We start from the raw sequence: 23948 nt of genomic DNA, 5'->3' as shown, positions 1-23948 counted from the left end.
GCTGCGCACCCATCCCAATTCTCCTTGGTGGTTTGACAGCGTGGATGTTGATGTGGGGCAAGAAGCTGGACCCACTGGGACAGCATCCCAGTGCAAATCCCCTGCATTTTGTGATTTTGCTCCCGGGCAGGTTTTCCCACAGATGCATGGCAGGGATGGGGAAGGCGGCCGGCAGAGCGGGAGTCCCGGGTGCTGCATCCCCGCTGCGGCTTCTGCGAGACGGGCTGGAACGGTCGCCCTCGCCGCAGACACATCTGCTGGGCGGGAGGGCCTGGAATTTGGGATATTGTTTTTCTGGCGGGGAGTGGTGGGTGCCAAAAGCCTGATAAATTAATCACCTCTGACATGGGTCAGTCCAGCTTCTGGCGTGCACAGGCTGGGCCCCCCGAGCTGCTGAGCGGAGACGGTGCTGCTGCAATGCGAAAGTTCATTATGCAAGGAGACGGCCCGGGAGGGGAGCAGGTTTTGGCTGGGCTGGGAGGGGGCAGCTGCTGCTGGGGGAGGGCTTGGCCACTGTGCTCCCTCCAGGACGTCCAGCGCCAGGAGATGTGGTGGAATGACTCTTGCCAGCTGCCTGGCGATGCTATGACCTGACAGTGCTCGTTACCTGTTTTGGCGAAGAGCTGCACGCTGCTGGCCATTGAGAGACTGGATGTATTTAGGGTTTATACAGCTCCTGTCACATCAGGGTCCTTGGTCGGCGACTGCTGCACTCCTGGTGCTAGTGGGGATGCAGAGCCAGGGGGAGGCCATGTGGGATGGGGATGTGCAGGAGATGTGCAGGACACAGCAGGGGTGCAGCTCATTGCAGTCACTCAGTCCTTGCAGGCAGGTGTTTGCTGCTTCCCTTCCCAGCACACACCAGCATCTCTCCCTCCGCCAGCAGCACCATTTGCTTCACCTTCCCCAGTCTTTCTTGGGACCATTTCTGCTGAGAAAAGGAGAAAGAGGGAGGCAGAGCATGGAGCGAAGCTTGGAGGAAAGGGTCCCACCGGGGTCTTCGAGAGGGTTTCAGGCTGCATTTGTGCCTCACGTTCACCCAGGTGTTTGCAGGCGCCGTGCAGGGCAGGACCGCTCTGCTCGGGGTGGCAGGAGGTGTTAAGACAGGGCGAGTGCTGTAATCGCGTTTGGGATCTGAGCAGATCTTATCAGGATGATGCAGAAGCCTCCCTCTATCCCTCCTGTCTTCTCAGCTTGCTTGCTCTCCTTCTCTCTCCCCCTTGTTTCTTTTCTATTTTTCTTTTTCTTTTTTTATTTTTTTCTTTTGGTCCAGACATAATTAATGTAAACCAAATGCTTTGTGCACAGCTGCTGGCATCCTGAAACCGTTTTGTGTGTGGTCTTTCCTTTAGCCTGGACAGAGATGGAGCAAAACTCTGAGCACTATCCCAGACCTGCTTGGGCAGAGAGCAGCATCTATTACACAAGAAGCACCTTGAGTTTCTGCGTTCCCCTCATGGGATGAGGTTATGCGATGGCTGGTTGAACTGGTTTAAATAAAAACCATGGAGCTGCCCAAAAACTTCATCTTGCAAATCCAGCCAAATCCAAGCTCAACTTCTCTTGCTGGTTGAGGGAGGGACGATTTCTGCTCTCAGTGCTTGGCCAAGTGATGCTCACAGGAGAGGGGAAGGGTTCTGATCTGCAGAAAGGTGCCTTCCCCCGTCCCCCATCCTTGCACCCAGCCCCACTCCAGGATGCTCTGGGGCTGTGGGCCTGGTGAGCACCAGAAAAAGAATTGTCTGCACCGAGTGTCCCGCAGCTCCCGGGCGATGACAATTTTAAATGAGTGAGAGGTTGAAAAATAGAGAGTGAGATTTTTTTAAAAGGTCACCTTGGCGAAGGAGGCAAAAATTCTTCCTTGCGCGAGCGAGATGCTTTAGGAACTGCCTTAAAATTAATCCAAAACATAAGCCCAGCTCCAAATGAGTGGGACTTGGCAAGACGGCTGGACACATTATCTTTAAATATAGGCAGGCATCCCAGAGGGTTTCTGGTGGTTTTCCTGGTCATTTCTTACTCCTCCATCTCCCCTTCTGCTCCCTGCTCCTTGCATAACTCGCTCTATTTTAATGCCTCTTTCCACATTCCGGGTAGCCGTTTGTTTATCGCTCTGAAGTCTCCCTGAACCAGGCAGGGTTGCAACACTGCAAGCGCTTTTGTGTTGGGATGGTTTTGCTTGCAGCGACACTTTTCCTTGGGAGGACATTGTGGCTCTCGAGGGATCGCAAAGGTTTTTCAAAGGTACAAATGCCTCTGGCTTGTGGGTTTGGGCTCTGGACCCTATTCTGTGCAAAATTACCACGGCAAGCCCTCCCCGTATGCTGCAGGTATGTGCGTGTGTGTTTGCAGGGCCTTGGCAATGCGGCAGTGCTAGACTGGTCCGAGCCATGTGTTCTTGCGAATGCAGCTTCCTATTGACTTGTTAAACATTTGCTATTTATCAGATTTTTGCTTTTAAACTGTCTGTAACAGTCTGGGAGAACTTGTGTCAAAATCCCTTCCAGATGTGAAGGTGCTACCTGATACTTTGATTATAACCTGCACCCTCGCTCCTGCTCCGTTCAGATTAGCTCAACTACTGTGAAAATGAGAATGCAAATAAAGATATAGAAAGAGAGGAGAGACGAATGTAAAATTTCCCCAAAACCTTCCCTTTTATAGGCAAACTAGATCCTGCCTTTATAAGGCGACTGTGAGTTTTATCAGTGAACATTTGCTTTGTTAGAAAACCACAGGTAAGCAGGGGAGAGCAGCCACCCATCCCTGTCTATCCCTGCAAGCGCTTTTTAAAGCTTTATTGACTTTTTTTTCCCCCCACTGAAATAACGTTTCTTTGGGTCTGGGGCTTCCAGACACATCAGCTCGTTTTATGAGCATCAGATGATGTGCGCAGTTGGAAACCCGAGCGGTTCCCTTGCATTCGGAGCACATGGATCAGATAACGATGACGGTTCGTTAAATGCTCATTGAAAAGCTGCTGCAAGGTTGGGAGCTTTCCTGAGCAGCACCCGCACTGCAGACACGCTGCCCCGTCCGTCTCCAGAAGCAGCTTTGGGGCCACAAGATATTCCCAGGTTAAAACAACTTCTCTCGCTCCGTGGTATCTGTCAGATCGCATGCGGCCTGAGCCAGCTCCCATCATAGCAAGGGAGGGTTTTTCCACTGACTTTAAGAGGTGCTGGCCCGGGGCCATCCTCTGTGTAATGCGGATCCGGCAGCGTGCGTGATGCACTGCATGATGACAGAATTTCTGGGAGATTGGCCTAAACCAAAAACCTTGGACTGCCGCTCCCTGGGACCGCTCCGCCGGAGGAGCGGGGAGGCTGGAGACACCGAATCTGGACCGGAGCAGGTTTTTGCAGCTGTGAAAGCATCCCCGCAAGAGCCGAGCGAGCCCGGCTGCTTCGCATCTGCCCTTCCTCGGCTCGGGGACTCGGCGCTCGGGTTTGGTCACTTGGGTCGAGTCCACCATCCGCATCCGTCTCCGGCGCTGCCGGGGGAGCAGACACCTGCAAGTGTGCGAGGGGCTCCCTGCCCGACTCCCCCCGGGAGCTGAGCGGCTCAGCCTGTCTGCGGGGCTGCGGCCAAGCTTCCCCCTGCCCCGAAAATACCCCGTTGTTGTCAGAGGCTGCTGGGATGGGGCTGCCCTACCTGCACCAACCGGGCTGGAAAGTTTGGTTGGAAATCTTGCTGAGAGGAAAGGGGAGCAGAAGAGAGACATCCCAGGACAATGCATAGCGCTGTTTTAAGCAAAACCCCGATGCATGGCTGTTTTTCTCTCTTGGTGGTGCTGGGTTAGGGTGCTTTGCAACTGTGCAGGAGGTTCCACTTTGCTGAACTCCATGGTTGCATCTGCTCTGATTCCATCCTGTCATTTCTGCAGTGCAGCACCAGGCACAGCAAATCGCCCTCTGCTCTTCCTGGGTGTCCCCTGACTCCTCTGAAGTGCTGGAGACTTTATTCAGCACCCAGAAAGGGACTGGGACAGCTGGTGCAAAGCTGAGAGACACCAAGTGGTCTCAGTGCTCCATCTGCCCCTTTTTTTCCAGGCTGAGGGATGGGGCTGGTTTCTCATAGTGCATCTGTGCCATGTCCCAGGGCCGTGGAGCCCAGGGGTGTGCAGGACATCGGTGGTGACTCCCTTTGCCCCTGCAGACCTGCTCTGTCCAGGCTGGTTTACCACATGAATGTGCGCAAAGGAATGGTGGTGCGAGGGTGAGGAGGGAAGAGCAGCATGTGGAAAAAAACCCGACCCTGAAGCGGTCTTTCAAAATCACATGGTGATAAGGCATTTTCTGGAGTGCCCCATACAGCTGGCAGCAGAAACCAGGCTTTTATGTTTCAGTCTGGCTAGTTTTTCACTTTCTGCAGCCAAAAGGATCTGGATAAAGTTTGCCTGGAAGATTAGCTGGCACTGAGCCTGACTAGACATCTCTGGAAGCCTCCCCTTGAGCAGGAGTAGGTCCTAATTCCCCTCTCATCCCAGCTTTATCTTAGGCAAGTGTGGGGAAATGTGTGTCCCCTGGGACGGGACAGTTCCACCCTGTCTTGCATGAGTCTGCTCCAAGATCTCTGGTGGGGCTGCAGCCTTGGGACCAGCACCCGGCACGCCGGGTCCCCACTAATTCCACCATGGGGATGCTGGGGAGCGGGCAGGGCTGAGCGAGGTCCCGGGGATCCCCACTACCATGGTCCCTGCCTGTGGTGGAGACGAAGCCCGGCAGCCCAAGGAGTGGGACAGGAGCAGAACCCTCAGCACTGCTGCCCTGGCTGCTGTGGCTTCGCATCAGCCCTCACCAGGGGATGCGCATCCTTCATGTGGTCTGTCCTGACGCTGAAACCAAATGGTGAACTGGGGTGTGTGGGAGCTCCCCAAGCAGGGCTGAGCTCCCCCAGCTCCGGGACAGATGTGCTCCAGCTGCTGCACGTCGTGTGATGCCATCTCTGTGGGGACAGCACGCACCCCATGCCCAGACACAAAGCAAAGGGGATTTCGTGCCTGGGGAGGCACCGCGGAGCAGGGGGAGATGGCCAGGCTCCTTGTCGCTGCCCTCGGCCATTGCGCTGGTCGCAGATGCCAAGGTCTCTGGAGCGGAAAGCCCGGTCCCTCCCGTCTCATTCCTTTTTCCTTGTTTCTTTCTCTTTTTTGTTTCCTCCCCCCCTCCGGCTGATTTTAAAAAAAGCCCAGGCGGTTTGGGCTTCATGAAACCCAAATGCTTTTTGCAGCATCAAGCACGGATCCCATAAGTAATATCCCAGTGTTCGAGAATAAGACAGTATATGAAGTAGACAGGGAGCTATAAAGACGCTTTAAAAGGGGCAATAAAAGTTTTGGGTTTCATATCGTCTTACCAAAGAAGAGAATAACAGAGAAGCAGGAAATTTCAGTAGCAGACATGACAAAGGTCACAGCACTCAGACTGCACCTTAGACGAAAACACCTACTCTTATGAAAACAGCAAGAATTTTTGGCAGGGGCTCAAGAGCTCTTACAGGCAAAGCTCTCTGCAGCGCTAAAAGGTTACAAGAGACTGTTTTGTCTACGTTGCTGTAAATGTTTATAATATTTCCCTGCGTTTGTATTGCAGGGGATATCCTGCTCCGGTGATAGCAAATTCGGTCCGTGCACCTTCCTTGCGGGTGTCGGGGTGCCCGGTCCCACTGCAGCGGGCGCTGATGCCATGTCAGGGATCCCTCCAGATGTGTCCAGCTGCGTTTCGGCCCTGAGGGCGGGTGCTGGTCCTGCATGGGGGTGCGAAGGGATGGACGTTTTGCACAGTCAGAGCAGTGTCCTAGGACATCAGCAGGGACAGGGGGAAAAGGAAACCATGCCTGCTATTTTATTGTGTGCAATACGCTTTTTGAGTTGTGGGTTTGTTGGGTTACTTTTTTTGGTGTAGCACCTGAACACCTGGCAGGTGGGAGCAGCAGCTTTCATTACTCAGCTGGGCTTTAGCTAACACATCCTCCTTGTCTGTGTGGGGTTTGCCAACCTTTTTCCCCTTCTGCTCAGCCACGTTGCAGTTACCCAACCCCTCTCCTCACAGCGCTTTACCCGCGCAAGCCTCTCTCCATGCCCACGCTGCCCATGAACTGCCAGGACTTGCTGCAGGGTTTTACATGTCACTGCAGTCCTGGGGAGGCCGAACAATCACAAAAATGAGTCAGGGGGGTCAGGATGCCTCTGATCAGCGGCTGCAGCGAGTGGCAGAGGGTGTGCGGAGGGAGGGAGACTGCTGGCACTGCTGGTGGAGACCCAGCGTTGAGGATTTGCGGGTGGGGTAACACACAGAGAGATGCGTTTGGGGTGGCTCAGTGAGAGCCAGCGCGGCCCTGCCTGTGGGACACCCATGGGGGCGACCGCTTGGGAAGTAGCTGCACACTTGCATATATTGCCAGGGTGCTTCTTGCATTCAGCTCTGAATAGGGAGTCAGAGAACTTGGGACTGCTTTTTGGGGATGCCATGAGCAGCCCTCACATGGCAAAGTACTCCAGTAGTGTGCAAACAACGGCGAAAGTTTTGTATGCAAACAACAGGGAAAATTTTGTACACAAACAATGGGGAAAGTTATTTACACAAACAATAAGGAAAGTTTTGTACGCAAACCCTTAGAGCACCTTGCAAAACTTCCCGGGGGCTGGATGCTGCAGCAAACCTGTGTGCTGTGTTGCTTTAGATGCTGGGGAACCCTTTGAAAAGTCTTTGCTAGCGCTGCCTGTGCGTGCAGCTGCACCGGCTGTGCCACTGCTTGCCAGTGACTCTTGAATGCTCAGGGATTCATAATTCATGTATATTTTTGTTGGAAGCTCATCCAGTTTTGGTTGTTGCCCCGTCGCAGGAAGTTGCTCTGATGAATGACTGAGGTGGATTTCTCTTCCAGAGGAACCCAGGCTTAATGCGGGCTTTCTGTGGACATCGCTGTATACCGATACTGCTCTAATTGTCCATGACATATAGTCTTGGCGTTATTCCCAGACAGTCTAAATAAATCATACACTTCTGCTATAGTAAATAGTCTGTTAGAGGAGATGTTATAAGCTTACAGCCCTCCCCCTCCCTCCAGGAGCTTCTTTTCTCTGCCTCTCATTTTCCATGTGTTTTCCATACTAATGATGCTCTCCACAAGCGCACCTGCTGCCTGTGCTGCCCGGGCAGCTCTGCAAGGACAAAGTGCCCAATGTTGCAGCTCCATCCAGGACAGAGGGAGCTGTGGGCAGGATTGGGGTTGGCCGTGCCTGGAGCTCGGCTTTGGGGCCGGCATCTGCCCTTGACTGAGCAGAGCTGAGCTGGAAAATTTCTTGCACCGCTTAAGAAATGTTGGCTTGCAAAGCTTTTTGTTAGTATGTATTATTTACATCAGGAGAACGCATAAATAACATAGTAAATATCTCACAAAAATACAGGTTCTGTTAATCAGACATGGCAAACGAAGCCTCATGTGCTCAGGCAAATTTCCATGGAGGGGACAACTCAGGTCCTCCCAGGCTGGTGCAGCGGGCAGCCCAGGTGGTGACATGGGCTGAGAATGCAAATGTCCCCCAGGGCTGGGGACAGGTGACAGCCCAGATAAGTGCTTCTCCAGGGAGAAATCCAGGTGTGCAGCAAGCATAGCCTCTGCAAGGGCTGGCGATGGAAAGGCGAAGCTTTTACAGGGAAGAAAAGCCCAGGGCGTGCACAGAGCTGGTGGGAAAAGACGCCGGTGTCCCTGAGGAAAGGCACTTTGCTTTTGCTTGCACCTCTCAGTCACCCCAGGAGCAGAAAACCAAGTGCCCTGCTCATCCGGGGCCGCTCAGACACAGCAGCAGAGCGTGGAGCAGTCAAGCTTGGCGGGGGTCCCGGTGCCCCCAGCCTTCTTGTTCTCCTTGGGCAGCAGCAGGACGAAGGCCATGGCCAAGGCGCAGTGGTAGAAGCTGTGCACGTAGGTGTAATCCCACTCCTGCAAACAGGGAGAGCGTTAGCGAGATCTGCCGGGGCTGTGGGAGCAATGGGGTTAGGTGCAAAACATTAACTTTCGGCAAGTAGCCAAAAGGAAAGGAATAGAAAAAGAATTTCTGAGCCTTCTGCCTCTTTTTGCTGTCAAAGAAGAGAGGATTTCCAACCTTAAAAAAAAAAAAAAAAGAGAAAAGAAAGGAAAGCAAAGTGGATTTAACACATTCCAATTTGCACATTTCCCAATTTTTGAATGAAGTGTTTCATTACCCCGCAAAGGACGCGGCGGAGAGGCCGGAGCGCGGGGGGAGGCAGTTTCTGCTAAGTGACATTTTTATGTTCTGCTAGAATTTGCAATTACTAAATGCTTTGAAAAATAATCCTTGGGGATGACTGTGAGGTTGTATCTAGCAGCTCCCAATGCACAGAGCAGCTGTAATGGTGAGGCTGAGCGCGGGCGTCACCAGCCGCTCTGTTGGGGGTTACCACCTTCCCCACACGGGACAGCACAGGATGGGCGGACTGGGCAGCAGCGAGAGCAAAAGGTTATAAACATGGGATCGAGTGCCCCTGGAAGTCAACTGAGAGGCTTTTCTTTGGCGTGAGCCAGTTTTGGATCTAGTCATGCCTGGGTTATATCCAGTTCCTGCCATGGCTCCACAAGGTGTCCTTAAGTCACCCGTGCCCGGTTTCCAAAACAACCCCGCTTGCATTCAACAAAACCTTTTTGAGGACATGCACAGCTGAAGAGAGCGGGGCCTGTGTCCTTGTGACTCACTTAATGGGGGGAAAAGAGAGCGAGCAGCACCCTGCATGTCACTTGCCGTCACATCTGCCCACACCATGGTTAATAGGCCAGAGGCTGGGATGGGGACAAGTGGGGGGACCTTGTCCCTTCTGCCAGACCCTGGCACACCAAGCTGGAGACCTGCACCTGAACTGGGTATTGTCCAGGCTGGATGCTGTCCAGCGCTGTGAAGGGAGAAGTTTCCTATCACAGTAACATCCTTTACACCTTGTAAAGTCAGTGAGGGAATGTGCAAATAGGTACCTCAAAGAAGAACCTCAGCATCAGCGCTAATGCCCCGAAACAGAAGCCAGGACCAATCTGCTGGGTGTAGACGCTCTTGTCTGGATAGAGCCCTTTCTTCTCTTTCATCTTTTGGAGCTGGGAGGAAAGAGAGAGCACCCTAAGTGTATTCACCTGGGTTTAGCTCCCTGCTTTGCATCCCAAACAACTCATGAATGCTGAAATAAAACCAGGCAAAGCCTCTAGACTGGCTCTCAGTCCTCTCCTTGTCCATCGTTTTCCTGTTGTGGCCACTAGATTTTAGCTGCTGGCCAGTTTGATGTGTCTTAGTGATGATGTGTGGCTGGGACTTGCATCACTGTATTTTTGTGACACTCAGCAGCATCTTCCTGCAATTTTTGTCCCATCACTGAATCCTTCTCCTTTCCCAGTAACAGCTCTGCCCCCCACGCTCCCACCCCTGTCACAGCGTCTGCTGTGTGTGGGACACACGCCACGGTCCCCAAATGTCCCAGGAGCTGCCAGCCAGGTTCAGGCAGACTACAGGCAGATTCCTTCCCATTTTATCACTGTATTTCTTCTACCAGCCCCGGGGCAGTTTACCAGACCCTTCTGCCTCTGAGTAGCTGTAAAAACTCCATAAATACATTCCTCCTGATTCAAAATGCAGGGACAGGAGATGTAGTAGATTGCTCAGACTGATCAAATCTGGCGTTTATCACAAAGGCTGCTTGTGTTCTGCCTGAAGAAGTGATGTTCCCCACCACAAGCATCCCCCAAATCCCCAGTGTGGTGCCCTTCCCTACATACCCATTTCACAGTTATCGCCAGGACAGCCGTCCCGATGGGTCCCGAGTAGACGCCGTAGCCCCAGCGGTCATGGTAGATCCTCACAGCAATGGTAAGGACGCCGAACATGACGAAGGTCGATCTCTTTGGCTCGTCAAACTCTGCCAGGGCTGCACTGAGCACAGGGAGCATCAGCTCAGCCCCCCTGCTTCCTTGGCTGCTCCCCTAAAGCCTCCCTGGGGTCTGTCCCCCCTGCCTTTGAGACCCTTAGCATTGCATCCATGTCTGATTGCCCTTCTTATGCCTCACAGTTGGGGAAACTGAGGCACATAGGGGCAAAGCGAGCCGTCCTGAGGCATCTGAGTGGCAGCTCTAGGAGCTGATTTCAGAGATCTTTTGTTCACTGTTGTGTGTGGAGGCTAAAGGAGATTTCCCACCTGTATTTCTCTTTCTTGCCCCGACCCAGGAAAGGTGAGTTCACCGTCAGCTCTTGGGTTCATCCCACATCTCCAACCTTCCCAAACCTGCTGGCTCCCCCCACTGCATCCTCCATCACCCGCAGCATCAGGACCACACTCGCCGCTGCCGTGGGGACCGTACTGCCCGTCCCTGCTGGCACCTGCTGCAGGCTTGCAAGCTGGAAGTCACCGGTGCGAGTAAATTATTAGAGGCTTTTGTTTAGCACAGGATGGGGTAATAACTGATAAAAGTTATGGATCCCAGTGGGCTCCATGCTTTTCCAGCTTGCACAGCTGTGTTATGGCTGTCCTGGATTTGCATTCCGGGAAGCGTGCCCGAGGGTCTGCGTCCGCACATGTGCGCTCGGGCTTTACAAGCCACAGCGAGAGGCTTCCCTGGGCTGCAGTCACCACACCTTCCATGTCCTTGGATCGTGGTTTTATAGGGAGTTTGGCTAAGGGATAATGTCCGCATTTTAATCTCTGTTGTTTCCCCGGGGGTCAATATTTTAAACGTTGCAGTCTGGGATTTGTACTTTTTTTTTTTGCAAGGTTTTTGAATGCAGTAATGAAGCAATCAAGTTGAATTTTGCTGCAAGGAGCCAAAGTGTCTGGATCGGCTCTGACCTACCCTAACATTGCTGTTATCTTCTGAAAATGCCCTTTGGAGATGATTCGCCTCATTGCCTTTTCTAGCCGAGCAGAGAGAGCACTGAAGTGCTGTGGACAGTGTGGGAGGCCGAATCTGCTGAGCAAAGCCTTTGCTGTCAAAAGGGACTGTCCCCTCATCTCTCTGCCCTTGCCCTGCTCTCTTCTCCTGCCAGAAATACTCAGGTCCTTCCAAAAATCATGTTGGCAAAACTGGAAAATAATAGGTTTGAAGTTTTAATCCTTCTTTAGTTCCGTCTTTTTTTTTTTTTTCCATTTCTATTATACCTTGTTTCAGTGGCAAATGAGGAACAAAATGAGAAAAAAAAAGAAAGTGAAGGAAATATGGGAAAAGGAAAACTGAATAATATGGCAATAGTAGGTTGGGATTTTTAATAAAGAGGAAGTGAAAAAATATATTTCTGCTTTTTCTAAACAGATCTAATGTTCCGTGTCAGCCCAGACTAGGCTTTTGAGAAACTAGGAAGATACATTTGCTTTGACTAAACCACTTGGATTTGCATGCCACCAGCACATTCTGCATTTCTTAGTGCTCCCAAGTCAGGACAGGACAAGCTGATGGGCTCAGTATGGGGAAAATGAGGAGAAATGGGAGATTCCCCACTACGTGAGGTTTCAAACTAAGTCATCCCATAGCACTGCCCTGCCTCGAACTAAAGCACAAGGCTACATGTGTTACTTGCCAATTTGAAATAAACAATTCTGTTGTTGTCGGGACATGCATAAGAGCTGATTAAGGTGTAGGAACACCTCACTAAAAAAATCACCTGGTGCCAGAGCTCTGTTTATCTCCAAAGAGCCAAACTCCCCCAGCCACCACTCAGGACAGTTTTTATGCGTGTCTAGACCCCACCGACAGAAATAGATTTAACCATAGCACGGGATGACTTCCAAAAGGCCAGTCTCAGAGCTAAGTCTTGCAGATGGCAGCTCAAAGGCAACAGCATTTCTGGGGGTTTCACCCACTGACCATCCCACCAGTGATGGTGACAAATCCTGCCCGACCTGCCAAGGATGGTGCTGGGGGGGAAGCTTGAGAGAGCGGTGCTTACCCATCAGGGACACCCAGATGGACAGGGCTGTTCCATAGATGCTGAAGTATTCCAGGATATCGTAGCGCATGAAGCACAGCACTGATAAGCCGGGGCCATCACATGCGTGGTAAATCTATTAAATTAAAAAATACAAAGACAAAGCAAAGCATTGGAAAAGTAGTTCCTTACCCATTACCCACAGACCAGTCAACATAAACATTCTTACCAACTGATTTGAAACAGTCTTTGCGTGGCTGTTGAAAGGATGGCCAGCCAGGAACAGAGCAGTCTCAAATACAGCCAGGTCACTGATATACAGTAATGAATATATTTGAGATAGAATGTCACCATTCCTAATTGTAAATTGCTCAAGAATCAGCATTCTTCTCTCTTAGTACAAGTTATTTGTGGACAAGCTTTAGTTTGCCTCTTGGTCTCTGCCAGAATTTGCAATCTGATGACCAAGCTGCTTCGAGCTGAGACGCGGGCGGCGTGGGGATGTCCTCTCCAGCAGGAGGACTCTGAGGTTATGGTCGTAATTGCGAAAGATCCTTGTAAAACTATTCAAAATGAGTGTCCTGATGAAATGTGTATAGATGCCAGGTCACTGTCCAGGCTAAATAGGGTTTATATGGCCAGAGTCTGAATACTGGGGAATTCACTCATTAATGCATTCCCTTAAAAGCCGCTGGTTCTTGCCCATTAGCTCATTGATTGGGTTATTTGCAAAAAAAACCCACCCATTGTCATGCAACATAGATGCAAACCAAGCCAAGAGAAATTTTCCAGTGCAATCAGAAGAATGCTCCCAGTGTTTGCCTGGCGCTCGCCTTCTCCTCCGAGCGCTCAGCCCGGCGAGGTTTCTCGTGGTAGCCCCAGCGTGCTCCGCTGTTTCTGAAGAAGTCCCTTCACTGCTTGGCAGGATGCCCTTGGAACAATCCCGGCTGTCATGGCCCAGCGGGGATGCTGATATTATTTATAATGGGAATTACTGCAAGTCCTTTGGCTCGTTGTGGTTTCTAGAAAAGTTCGCGCCACAGCTGTAATTCTTTTCTCTGTTTGAGATGGGGTTCGGGGAGCCCAGACATAGGGAGGAGAAAGGGTGGAAGACAAAGAGTGTGTTTCTGGCCAGCGTTGCAGCACTTGTCTGCGATGGACATGTGCTTTCACTGACTGATGAGGGGGAGGAGGAGTGGGATGCTACAAGAAAGGCAACAGCAGCAGCTGCTGCCCTTCCTACCCCTGATCATGCTGGCAGCTCCCTTCCCTTCCCTTCCCTTCCCTTCCCTTCCCTTCCCTTCCCTTCCCTTCCCTTCCCTTCCCTTCCCTTCCCTTCCCTTCCCTTCCCTTCCCTTCCCTTCCCTTCCCTTCCCTTCCCTTCCCTTCCCTTCCCTTCCCTTCCCTTCCCTTCCCTTCCCTTCCCTTCCCTTCCCTTCCCTTCCCTTCCCTTCCCTTCCCTTCCCTTCCCTTCCCTTCCCTTCCCTTCCCTTCCCTTCCCTTCCCTCAGATATTTTGCCTCTTCCATCTCTTTGGTGAGGACCTGTTCCACCTCCTTCAAAACACGTGCCAGTTTTCCTATTGACTTCTCGGGGAGGTGGAGCAGACACAAAGCCGATGCAAAATGAAATCGTAGCTGTCTGGCTTCCCCAGGGAGCTGGAGGGGGGACTCAGCTGGGATCTTTTTATTAACTAGTCCTGTAGTGTTTCTGGAATTGGCAGAGTTTACCCCCTCCCTCTCATTGTCCTTTAATTGGAGGTTTAAATGGTGGATCCTTAGGAAGAAGCGACTGGCCTGGTTTAGAGCCCTGCTGCTGCAGGAAAGCTTTTCACACCAGAAAGGTGCTTTATCTACTCCCTGCCTCAGTTTCCCTGTCTCTATACAAGGCATGTGACAATCCTCATGAAATGGGTGGCAAGAAGAGGTAAACTGTATATTGATTCGGTTGCTGGGCTATTTCCCTCACATTCTTTAGCAGAGCATTGCCATGGAGATAAATAAAAGACTTTTTTTCCAATGGAAATAATGCTTTAGGTGCTCAATCGATGTGTGTACGGAGGCACTTAGCAGTGACACAATGCGGAGGGCAGCTTGTTGCAAGGAGCAGGAATATTAATTAATTTGTATAAGTAGAGACAACTGATTTCTCAGCTCATTATTCCCATTCAAGAGGGTGATTCTGAGCCTGGTAAAACACAGGTTTTCAAACCACTCTGCCAGGGTGGAGGGTTAATTTTTTTGCTAGCTCAGCAGCATGTTTTAGTCTTTCCCAGTGCAGAAGAATCTCCCCTGACTCCAGCATTGCTCCCATGACCAGTTAGCAATTGCAAAATCAATAATTCAACTGCATGCTTTTGGAGAAAATGACAGAAGCATAGCAAGAGACTCTGTATACAATTTAAACCCCAAATTCAGCATGGCCACTTACCAGCTGTAAAACAAAGAGAAAAACCAGCTCCAAAACATTGCGAATCATTTGCATCCAGACCTCCTCCCTAACCTCACAACCATAAAACACCATTAAGTCTGTGCAAGGCCACCTCTTAGCACATCCTAAACTGAAGAATCAGTTATTCAGCACCTCACATGGAGGGAAAAAACTGAAAATGGATATTCTGGGGTTCGCACTCACTGCTGTTGGGTGGGATCCAACTGTCCTTCCCAGCGGAGACCTGATACAGGGGGATGAAACATGCAGGGGGGGTATGGGGACATCTTACCGCCACGAAGAACATGGTGAAGAAGTAAACCATGGCTTCCATGTGGAAGCGCCGCTTGGCCGCGATGCTGATGGTGGGGAGGAAGACCAAGGTGCTGATGGTGGGCAGAAGGAGCTTGGCCACCAGTGAACCCATGGGTGCCTCAGTGGCTGGTGGCTCCCGGGACGGGGTCTCTGTGAGCCGGACAAGGATGGCGGAGAAAACAGCCGTGGAGAGTGTGCTTTAAAATTTAAATGCCCTGCGTGGCCGGGAGGGCTGCGGGCAGGGAACAGCTGCTGCTGCCACCCCCTTCGCTCCCGTCTCTCCCCAACAGTGACATTCTTGAGGCAGCCGGTGGCTCCAGACAGCAGATGCTCTGTGCCTCCCTGGCTGTTTCTAAAGGAGTGAAGGGGAATGTTGCCCTTGCACGCCTTGTGCTGGGTGTCCAGCCTAGGTTTGCAAAGGGTGAGGGCTGCAGGTTTGCTTGCTTTCCATGGGGACATCCCACCCCTGCATCCTGCTGCCCCTGTGCCAAGCCTGGGTCACCATCCGCTGCTCCGCGCTGGCACAAAGCAGGGAACAACCGGAACATGGAAGGTACTGGGAGGTTTTAAAACAGCAGGATGTATCCTGCTACCTTTGCTGTACCTGAGAAATACACATCAAGCTCCAAACCTGCCTTTTATTTCCCCGCGAGGGCAGACCTGGAGCTGGTGGCTCTGCTCGAGTGGAGCACAGGATTTGGGAGCTTGTGTGATACAGCGTCTAACACCTGCTACACATGCGTACGTGCCTTCCCATGCGCTTGGGTACAGTTAAGTTTCTCAGCCATGCCCTCAGGCTTTGCAGTGTGGACACCTCCAGGAGATGTGTCTGAAATTCAGGAGCTGAGGTGGAGGAATTTGAGCAGATCACCGTGCAGCGCAGAAAAGCTGGAGGAAAAGGAGACCAAAAGCCAAGCGGCATTTGGGCTGCTAATCCACTCAGTGGCTTCTCTCTTTTATTATGAGTTTTTATTATATCACTGCTGCTTCCCTCCTGGTTTAATATCTTTTCCTTGGAGCCTCGCAGGGATTCTCGGCATCTTTTTGGTACAGCTGTTCCCGGGACGCAGGGAGCAGGAATGTTATGCTTAAGCAACAGCCTTTGTGGTTGCGGGTTTGGGGAGGAGGCTGCGAGCTGTGATATGAGCCACCATCTATTTCTGAGGCCGGATGGGCTCCCATGTCCCCCGAGAGGGGGTCCGGTGGAAAGGCAGGCATGCACGGAGGAAAAATGCTCTTTAAACCACTCCAGCTAAGTCTGAAGGGCTCCGGGAAGGGGAGCGCGGGGGCGTTGTGTGTGCGGTCAGAATGGCACGTCAGCCTGAAAGCACTGACCCAAGAGGGCTGTGCTGAGAAAGCCTTCCAGGGCACAGCTGAGATGAGCTGGATAGGGCTCCTGGTTTTGCCTGACATTGGGACCATCCACGTTCCCTGGCTGGCTGCAGGCAGCATCCCTCCGCAGAGCCTGGGGGCTCCACGCTGCCCACACCACCTCTCCAGCCACTCTCCTGCCTGGACAAGCCATAAACTTACTACAAGTCCTTGCAAAACTGAATGTCTGCTGATAAATAGTGAAAAATTCTGGTGTCCCTACCAACCATGAAAATTAATCCCTCCAAGCCAGCACATAAATTCTTTGCTTCTCCCCACATGTCCAGCCCTGAGCAGGAAGGGGAGCCGAGTGCCAGCACACCCCGAAGTGCCCTGTTGCTTTTCTATCACATATCCTCAGACACATCTGTTATTCCATATTGTTCTTGAATGAACTGCTTGGACAGAAGAGGTGCTTGGGGCTGCTGTGTGCTGTACGGCTGGGCTTGTCTGTGGAAGGATTTTGAGTGGGGTTTGGGATAGATGGTTACACAAGCTACTCTGCTTTCCTGGCTAAGCAAACTGTCTTCCCTGCTTTTTTGTCATGAGTTTGGTGTCAGAGAGGTGAAAACAGAGCTCAGAATTTGTTGGTGAGGAGAAGCTTCGATGTCTGGGTGCAAAGCATCCTCCCTCGCCGTCCTGGGACCATTTGCAAGGACATGGCAGTTATGCAACAAGCCACCGTTTGCAAGGACACGCAAAGGTGGTGGTTGTGCAACAAGCCAAAGGGCATCAGCTGAAAAATATGATCAAGCAGTTGTTAAATACAACCCCCTCATCCCCATCCTTTGCCCAAAATCCAGCTGGAGTCCACTGGAAAGGAAACCCCGTTGGCTGCTGGATGCAGCAAGTGCCAGCTGTGGCGAGCGCTCCCCTGAGCAGGGAAGTGTTGGAGCTCTCAGGAGCAAGAAAACATTCCACAGGTTGTTGGGTTTTTCCTTCTTTTTTCTTCTCTCCCAGCTGCATACCCTGGGCCGGCATTTGGTTTGCAGCCAGCGCTGTAGGCATAGAGGAAAAAAAACCCAAAACAAAACAAAACCCACACTGGTTTGCACATGTGTTCCAGTGATTATTGAAAAAGAGACCCCAAAATAAACTGCGAGGCAAGAGGCAGGCAGGTGGCGAGCTCCTGTCGGGAGCTGCTGCTTAAAAGGTCTTTGTTCAGGCTGCAAACAAACCGCAGTGCTAGACATGGGCTTTGCAAACCTTCCTGGGAAGGAACCCAAATAACAAAGGGCCAGGATTTTGTTCCTTCTCTCCGAAACAGGTAGGAAATGGAGAAAGAGCAAATTTTAGCTCCTGCATTTAAGTACTTATGGAAAGCGAATTTTAAATCCACATTCCACAGGGCTAATTTTGTGTGGACCAGCGTGCACGCAGGAACGGTGATATATATGGCTGAAAAGTCGTTCCCAGATGCCAAAACCAGGTTCTGGTATGCCGTCCTGGATCCTTCCAGGGTAACATTAACCATGACTTTCTCTAAGTACTTCTACCCTTTCAACTCAGACACTGCAGTAAAGGAGAGAGACATAGATAGTTTTATTTTTAATATGAGAGTGATAGTTTGGAAGTGGTATATACTGGAACAGAGGATGAGGGATCTGTGCCAAGTGAGAGTATTGAGAGTGTATTCTCCTTGGGATAAGTATAGGATGATCTTTCATCTGTGTGTGGTGTAGACTGTATCGTGTGTCCCTGGTTACTGCCAGGTTGGAAATAATGGTGGTAGTGACACTAAAATAGAGAGTCAAGGTTGCAGCTTCTCCATGTGCTTTCCATCCTGCAATACAAGTGCTGATGTGAGCTGCAATTCAGTGCTTACTGCAAAGTGGTATTTACCACTTTCCTTACTTCAGAGTCTTGATTTTTCATCTCTACAACACTGACTCTGGACTAGAGAAGCTGGACATGGCCTGGTTCCAGCAGGGCATTGCGCAGGAACTGTGGCTCTGGAGCAGCACGGTCAGCCCCGCGGAGCGCTGAGCAATGGGAGCAGCACAGCACCATCCAGCTCGCAAAGATTTCTTGTCTTCTCGCCTCTCTGCTTTAGGAAGTTGATCAAGAAACCCCCTAGTGCGAAAGGACCTGGCGCAAGCGCCGAGCAGCCCATGGGTGCGAGCCCTTCCCTGCCCAGCTGGAGCAGGGATGGCTGCAGCATCTGGATAAAATCCTCTCGGCACCTACCGCAGCCTGCGATCAGAGCCGCTGCCCGAGATGCCGGTGTGGGTCGGGCTTTCTGCAGAGCTGAAATCCATACCCGAGCCCTGGCACGGGGGAACAGGAGCCCAATAAATGCGGAGCCACCAGCTGTGCCGCAGCCCCTTCACTCTGATCAGCTGCAGCTCTCGCCCGCTCTGGCCGCAGCCCTGCCAAAGCACCTGCAGCCTCCTGGTTTTATTAGTGGAATAAATTGCCACTTAAAATATCCATTCTCTGCAAGGCCTGGCCCCATTTTAGGCAGCTTTGGCTGAATACTTGCCCTTAAAAAAATTCCCTCTTCCTGTCTCCCTGTTGGATAAATCTATTATGCATATTCCTCACAGGTATCCTCAATTCTTACTGCCTTAGGGTTTTTTTCACCCTTCCCTTCTCCTCCACCCTCTTGTGGCCCATTACCATGGTCAATGGTGAGGACATCTCTTCTCTTGTCACCAGGTTTCCATTGCTCGTACCCTCTGTGGTGTCTCGGGGTGTCCACCCTGCCGCCAAATTCAGGGGGGCAGCGCAGGGGTTTATTGCTTGTTTCATGGTGTTTAGTTTTGTGTTTTGTTTTGTCTTTTTTACAGTCCTTACTCGTGGAGCACAGTAATGATATGAAGGTCTCAGCTCTCACCCCGTTGGTCAAAAATGGCATTTTTTGAAGAGAAAGGCTTGAAGTTGTGATGCTTCAAGGCTCAAAATCCAGAAGGGAATGAAACCAGTCTTAGGGTTTTGGGGAGTCTGACTCATGAGTTCTGAATGCCTGTGGTTGGCAATGCTGCATAGCTGATGTCCCTCAGCACAATACTGCACAACTTCTATGTCAGACTCATTCCTTTAAAGGAAAAGGCTTTGTACTTTATTTTGTTTTTAATCTTTATATAGCTAAAATTTTGAACCAAGCATGACTTGTCTGGAAGCTCCAGGTACGTGTACTCTTTGGGAGCAGATAAGATCAAAGTGAAAGAAATCTGGAGAGAAAAAAAAAGAGTCTTTTAAAGCCATTGAAACTCTATGGCCATGGCTCTACCTGGGGTCACTGTGGTCGCTTGTGGCTTTCAGACTGCCCAGAGATATTTTTTAATAGGAATCTGATGGTGAGAGCAGCTTGGTGGCTTTGGCTTGTTCAGTTTGACTCAACGTTTTGCAAATCTCCATGGATGAAACCCTCACGCTAACATGATATAAATCACTGCCATCCACATGGCGTGGAGGCACGCAGACATGAAGCGCCTTGCCCAACACTGCGCCGTAGGTCACTCTGCAAGGGACCAGGACTGTCTCCAAAGGACATGTTTTTTGGTCTCTTCTTGCTTGTTTTAGCTACCCAGTGGTAGGCCATGCCCACAGCTCTTGAGAAGAACGTAGGGCTGGCTGCCAGGGCCTTTTTTTGGAGACTTTACTGCTTTTTGATTCCCCTGGCAATGTCCTGGCCGTGCAGGGACCTCATCCGCTCTGTGTCTGGCTTAAATCTGCCCATGCCACATTGGGCTCACCTGGAAATAATGCGTGTAGTTGTGCAGAAGTGTTGAACAAATAGGTCACTTCTGTAGGCAGCTTTAAAATATAAGAAAATCGGTTACCTGCCTTGCCCCCGAGCAAAGACGAAGCTGCTGGGGGTCCAGACCACGCTCCTGCTTCTCCTCCAGCCCAGCTCTCCTGGATCTGAGCAGGCGTTTTGGTGGGGCTGGTTGTGGCAGAACTGTCCCATCTGCTGTGTTGGCACAAGGGCTGAGCCAGAAAAGGGTGAATTTTGCTGGGCAAGTGGTGCTGGAATGCTGCAGCCCATGCTTGTGGTTCACTGAGTCCTGTTGTGCATCGTTCATGGAGAACCTGCTCTAGGGACGTACTTGGGGTTCTGGCTCTTGAGCTTGGGGTGGGAAGGTGTCCCATGGTGGGGACCACAGCAAGATGGCTGGTGTGCGTGGGTTGAAGCTTGCCATCATTCTCTGCTCCAGGTTACAGACAGAGATCCCTCTACCTAAGAAAGGGACCCCCTGACCCCTCCAAGGTGAGAGAGGGCCCGATCCTGCAAGTGCAGCGTGTCTGTGCTGGGCTGAGCAGCCTCGGCTCCCGCTGAGCAGTGACAGTGCCCAGCCCAGCACTTTGTGGAACTGATCGCAGCCATGGAAACTCCTTTCCTCTGCAGGCGCTTCTCTGGCCAAACCAGCAGCCAGTCGCCGGCGACTCTTCCCCGGCTGGAAGAGGTTATTTTGGAGTGTCTGTCGCTCCTTTTATTTGCGCTCTGAATTACACACGGCCCCGGTTTGGGATGGAAAGCCTGGCAGCTGCCTGCCGGACGGCTGCCGTGTATCCCTTGGGGAGGATGTCGGGGTAAGAGCCCACCAGCCCCACGTCACTGTGGGGACAGGCACTGTGCCGGTGGCTCTGAGCCTCCTTGTGTGGTACTGGGAGGGGGATGCGTGGTGCCAGGGCTGCCGAAATGTGGGATGCGGGGACCAGGGCTGTTTCAGGGACCCTCGCCCAAATCCTACATTTCCCTGGGAAAGTCCAGTATGAGCCCTCAGTGACCGTCCCTGGGTGGGAAAGCCTCTCGCTGTCCATGCAGGTGCATCTTGTCTCGATTTACTCCAAGCCCAAAAGCAGTAAATAACATCTGCAAATCATTTCTAACACTTATGCCAAAAACTGGGAGATAAAAAACTCTTGTCATCTGAGCCTGGCTGTTGGTGATTAATGCCGTACCTGCCGGCAGCCTTGACAGAAGCACCCGCGGCCCCGGGGTTTTGGGGGCAACACTGGCCCCGGGGGTTTTGGGGTGGGGGGAGCTGGGGTTGGTCCAGCCCCACTTCGGAGCCGTGGGGTTTGGCCAATGTGAAGCTGGACAGAGGCTCGTGTTTTGGATCTGGTCTCCGGTGCATTTTGTTTTTTGGGCTGTTTGTGCTCCCATCGAGGCAATGGCATCGCTCCTGCTGATTTCACGAGGACGGGCCGGGGCTGCGTAAGCCGCGCTGCTGCGGCCAGGGATAACACTGCGTGATTTATGGGAGCAATCGGTTGCCACTAGGAGCTGGTTAGGAATTTTCCGATGAAACGGGGATTGCGTCAGAAACCGCTGAGTCATCTCAACTGTTTCATTAAAAAAAAAAAAGTCCTTTGGCTTTGATGAACTTTTGGTGAAGCACAGAAACCAAATGTGTCTCGCCTGCTGCTGGCTCCTCCAGTGCTTGCCTCGGGGACAACCTTCCCCCACCCTCCTTGGTCCTCCCATGGGCATCCCTGTGGCAGGACAGGGTTCGGGGTCACCCAGGGATGGGGTCTCCTGGGGTGTGACCTCCTGCCAAACCCTGGGGACAGCAGGAGCACGGGGAGGACACGGGCTCGCATGGACACAGGCTGCTCTGGCATTTTCAATGTGAAATATTTTGATGCTTTTAAAACCTCTCGTGTTCAGACTTTTCCCTCCTGGTTGTTCCGAAACGGAAAGGGTTTTTCTCCTGCATGTCTCGGCTGGGATATTTTGAAATGCAGTAGTTGGGTGAACTCAAGTGCTAAATTTTCCCAGTGTCCTGGTCACAGCCAACCGATGGAAAATTGAAAGTTGCAAATCAACCTAGCTGGGTAAATTAAAACAGGCTGGCAGACATTTAGCCAAACAGAAAAGGAGACTTCATTTCCCATGTAAATTTTTTGGGACAGATTCTCTGCTCAGCTTCACGCAGCCATCCCTGGGAGGACTGGCTCCAAATTAACACCACCACGGACACGCAGCAATTTGGGCAGGGTGCTGGGAGCTGTGCAGGGATCCGTGCCCCACGGCAGGGTGGGCGCACACCCCGAGGCTCCTGGCACATGGCAAATGGTGATGGGGCTGAAAGTCACCATCGAGGGCCAGGAGCAGCCGGTGGCAATAACCACTATAAACTGCAGTGATCGCCTTGGGTGCAGACCCAGTGCTGGGAGCGCTGATTTTGCCCTGTGTGGGACAATTCTAGAGGGGAAGGAGGAGAGGTCTGTGCTAAAGCACCAGAGGAAGGTTAGTGATAGAGGAAATGGTTCAGGTGGGCTGCTCAAAGCTGCTGGGATGTCACCAGCGTGTGCGCAGGGGAGATGTGCTAAGGAACGCGTAGGAACATGTGTCACCATGTAGGTGAGGTGTCTCAGCAACCATATTTTAGGTGTAAAACCACAGAGAACAGACCATGCATATTGTATATAGGTTACATTTACTGTATGACTGTGTCCGTCTTTATGCCATAGGATTTTCTCTCTGGCACACACACACACAGATACCAGATACAATACATGCATAGCTACTGCTGAGCCAGGGGGACTGTTCTCATCCAAAATGGCCTTTCATGTGCACCAAATGCAATTTTTTGAGCACCACTGTTCTCCTGCGTGGCAGAAAAGTGTTTCAAGCAGCATGACCGATGCGGCACCTTAGCAAATGACACTGAAAGCACAAGATCACAGAGATTTGAATTCTTTTTCAGCAGAAAGTGCAATTAAAAACCCGGCAGCCCGTTCCCAGCCAGCTCTCCCTGCACTTCCAGGGGCAGGATGCGGAGGGTTTTGGCCACCTCGCTCTGTGCCGACGAGGTTGGGAGGGCTGGAGGCAGCAGGTACCGGTGCCGTGCAGCATCTCCCGGGGGGCGATGCCCGGGGGAACCTCGGAGCTGCATGTGCCGGGCGGGCGGCGGGGACGCATGCGTGCGGCTCCCCCCGCCTGTGCCCCCCCGGCCTCGCCGCAGGAAACCGGCTGGCGGCCGCGGAGCCGGCGCCGGGGGAGGCGAGGGGTTAACCGGGGTGGGGGCATCCCGGGCCGAGAGGTGTGAATTCCGCCCGCTTTTTCCCCCCCCCTGCTTCTCCACCTCCCCCTTCGCCGCTATAAGAGCGGCCGGCGCGGGCTGGGGGGAGCCACTGCGGCGGCTCCTCCTCGCTCGAAGCCCCGGCGCTTTTGGCTGCCCTTTGAAGTCGGAGAGGGAGAAGGAGGGAGGGAACGTCTGGAGCCGCCGCCGCTCCTCCTGCTGCTGCTCCGCGCCGCTACCGCCCGGCCCCGGAGCATCGCCCCGCCCGGCCCAGCCGCCTCCAGGTACGGCTCGTCCCGGCCCCGCTCCCCGAGCCCCGGCAGCGCTGCCCGGGGCGGATCGTCCCCCCGCCGCCGCTCCGGGATCCCCCTCCGGCCGGGCTGCGGGCTCTGTCGGGGCTCCCTCCGCTACCAGCTCCGCGATGCTTGTCGGCGACATTTCCCCCCTCCCGCCCCGCGCCGGCTTTAATTTTTCTTCTATTTAAGCATGCAGCTCTGAGCGACTCTAGGATAAACTCTGAGCGAGCTCTGTTATTGGCTTTGAGTCAGAAGTGTCTGGAAGCCTTAATGAAAACCAAGTGTAAGGCAAGTCTCAGCCACCTGTCCCCAGGATCCCCAGCCAAGCGCTCTGGGCTTCCATTAATCAATGGATCTGCCTCTTGGAAAGTGTCTTTTGCATGCTGGACCTCTACCCTGGGGTGATTGCAAAGCAGAGTTGGGGACCTGGAAGCCCTCTGGTAATTTCTGTAAGCCAGATACCAAAGTTGTGCTGGCATTGCCAGCAATTCTGCATTTCCAAAGCTGCCACAAAAGCCCTTCCAAGAAGAAAAAAGGGTAGGAAGGGGGCTCTTTTATGTTGCAGGTCTGCAGTCCTGCCCCCTACCCCGAGGAGTAGCCACTCTCCCACCTCCCTGCTTCCCAAAGATACTGTCTCGTTACTTTTCAAGGG

General features: G+C 52.3%; 2 protein-coding genes across 8 annotated transcripts in view; one reads left to right on the top strand and one right to left on the bottom strand.

Moving 5' to 3' along the window:
• The window catches only part of ADAMTSL2 (ADAMTS like 2), a 58483-nt gene that overhangs the window by 11177 nt on the left and 23358 nt on the right, over positions 1 to 23948 (top strand). For 3 of the 6 annotated variants that reach the window (XM_065035668.1, XM_065035669.1, XM_065035665.1), the window contains exon 1: positions 22939 to 23284. The exons of 2 other annotated variants lie outside the window; for them this stretch is intronic. The gene's annotated coding sequence lies outside the window, so the exon portion shown is untranslated. Of the gene's footprint in view, positions 1 to 22937; positions 23285 to 23948 lie in introns of those variants that run through there. One more of the 6 variants, XM_065035667.1, reaches the window with a different exon arrangement.
• MYMK (myomaker, myoblast fusion factor) lies at positions 7337 to 15069 on the bottom strand. 2 transcript variants are annotated; one of them, XM_005512884.4, is made up of 5 exons: positions 14633 to 15069; positions 11933 to 12047; positions 9775 to 9923; positions 8986 to 9102; positions 7337 to 7941 (listed from the first exon to the last, which is right to left on the bottom strand). In XM_005512884.4, the coding sequence occupies exons 1-5, from the start codon at positions 14765 to 14767 to the stop codon at positions 7795 to 7797; spliced, it is 663 nt and encodes a 220-aa protein (XP_005512941.1). In that variant the 5' UTR covers positions 14768 to 15069; the 3' UTR covers positions 7337 to 7794. The 2 variants fall into 2 exon arrangements, with proteins under 2 accessions (XP_005512941.1, XP_064891735.1); XM_065035663.1 differs by lacking the exon at positions 14633 to 15069 and adding an exon at positions 12141 to 12425 and having other exon boundaries at positions 7662 to 7941.

The sequence above is a fragment of the Columba livia genome, chromosome 19, assembly GCF_036013475.1.
Source record: "Columba livia isolate bColLiv1 breed racing homer chromosome 19, bColLiv1.pat.W.v2, whole genome shotgun sequence".
In the NCBI taxonomy this organism is placed as follows: Eukaryota; Metazoa; Chordata; class Aves; order Columbiformes; family Columbidae; genus Columba; species Columba livia.
This window is presented reverse-complemented; position numbering and strand designations above follow the sequence as displayed.

Bases quoted from the DNA above. Each gene is read 5' to 3' on its own strand.
- MYMK (XM_065035663.1), bottom strand. From the start codon at position 12,296: ATGCTGATTCTTGAGCAATTTACAATTAGGAATGGTGACATTCTATCT. The intron at 9,103-9,774 runs GTATGTAGGGAA...CTTTCCTCCCAG, and splicing joins TGGCGATAACTGTGAAATGG to CTCCAAAAGATGAAAGAGAA. The intron at 7,942-8,985 runs GTACCTATTTGC...CCCTGTTTGCAG, and splicing joins TGCTGAGGTTCTTCTTTGAG to GAGTGGGATTACACCTACGT.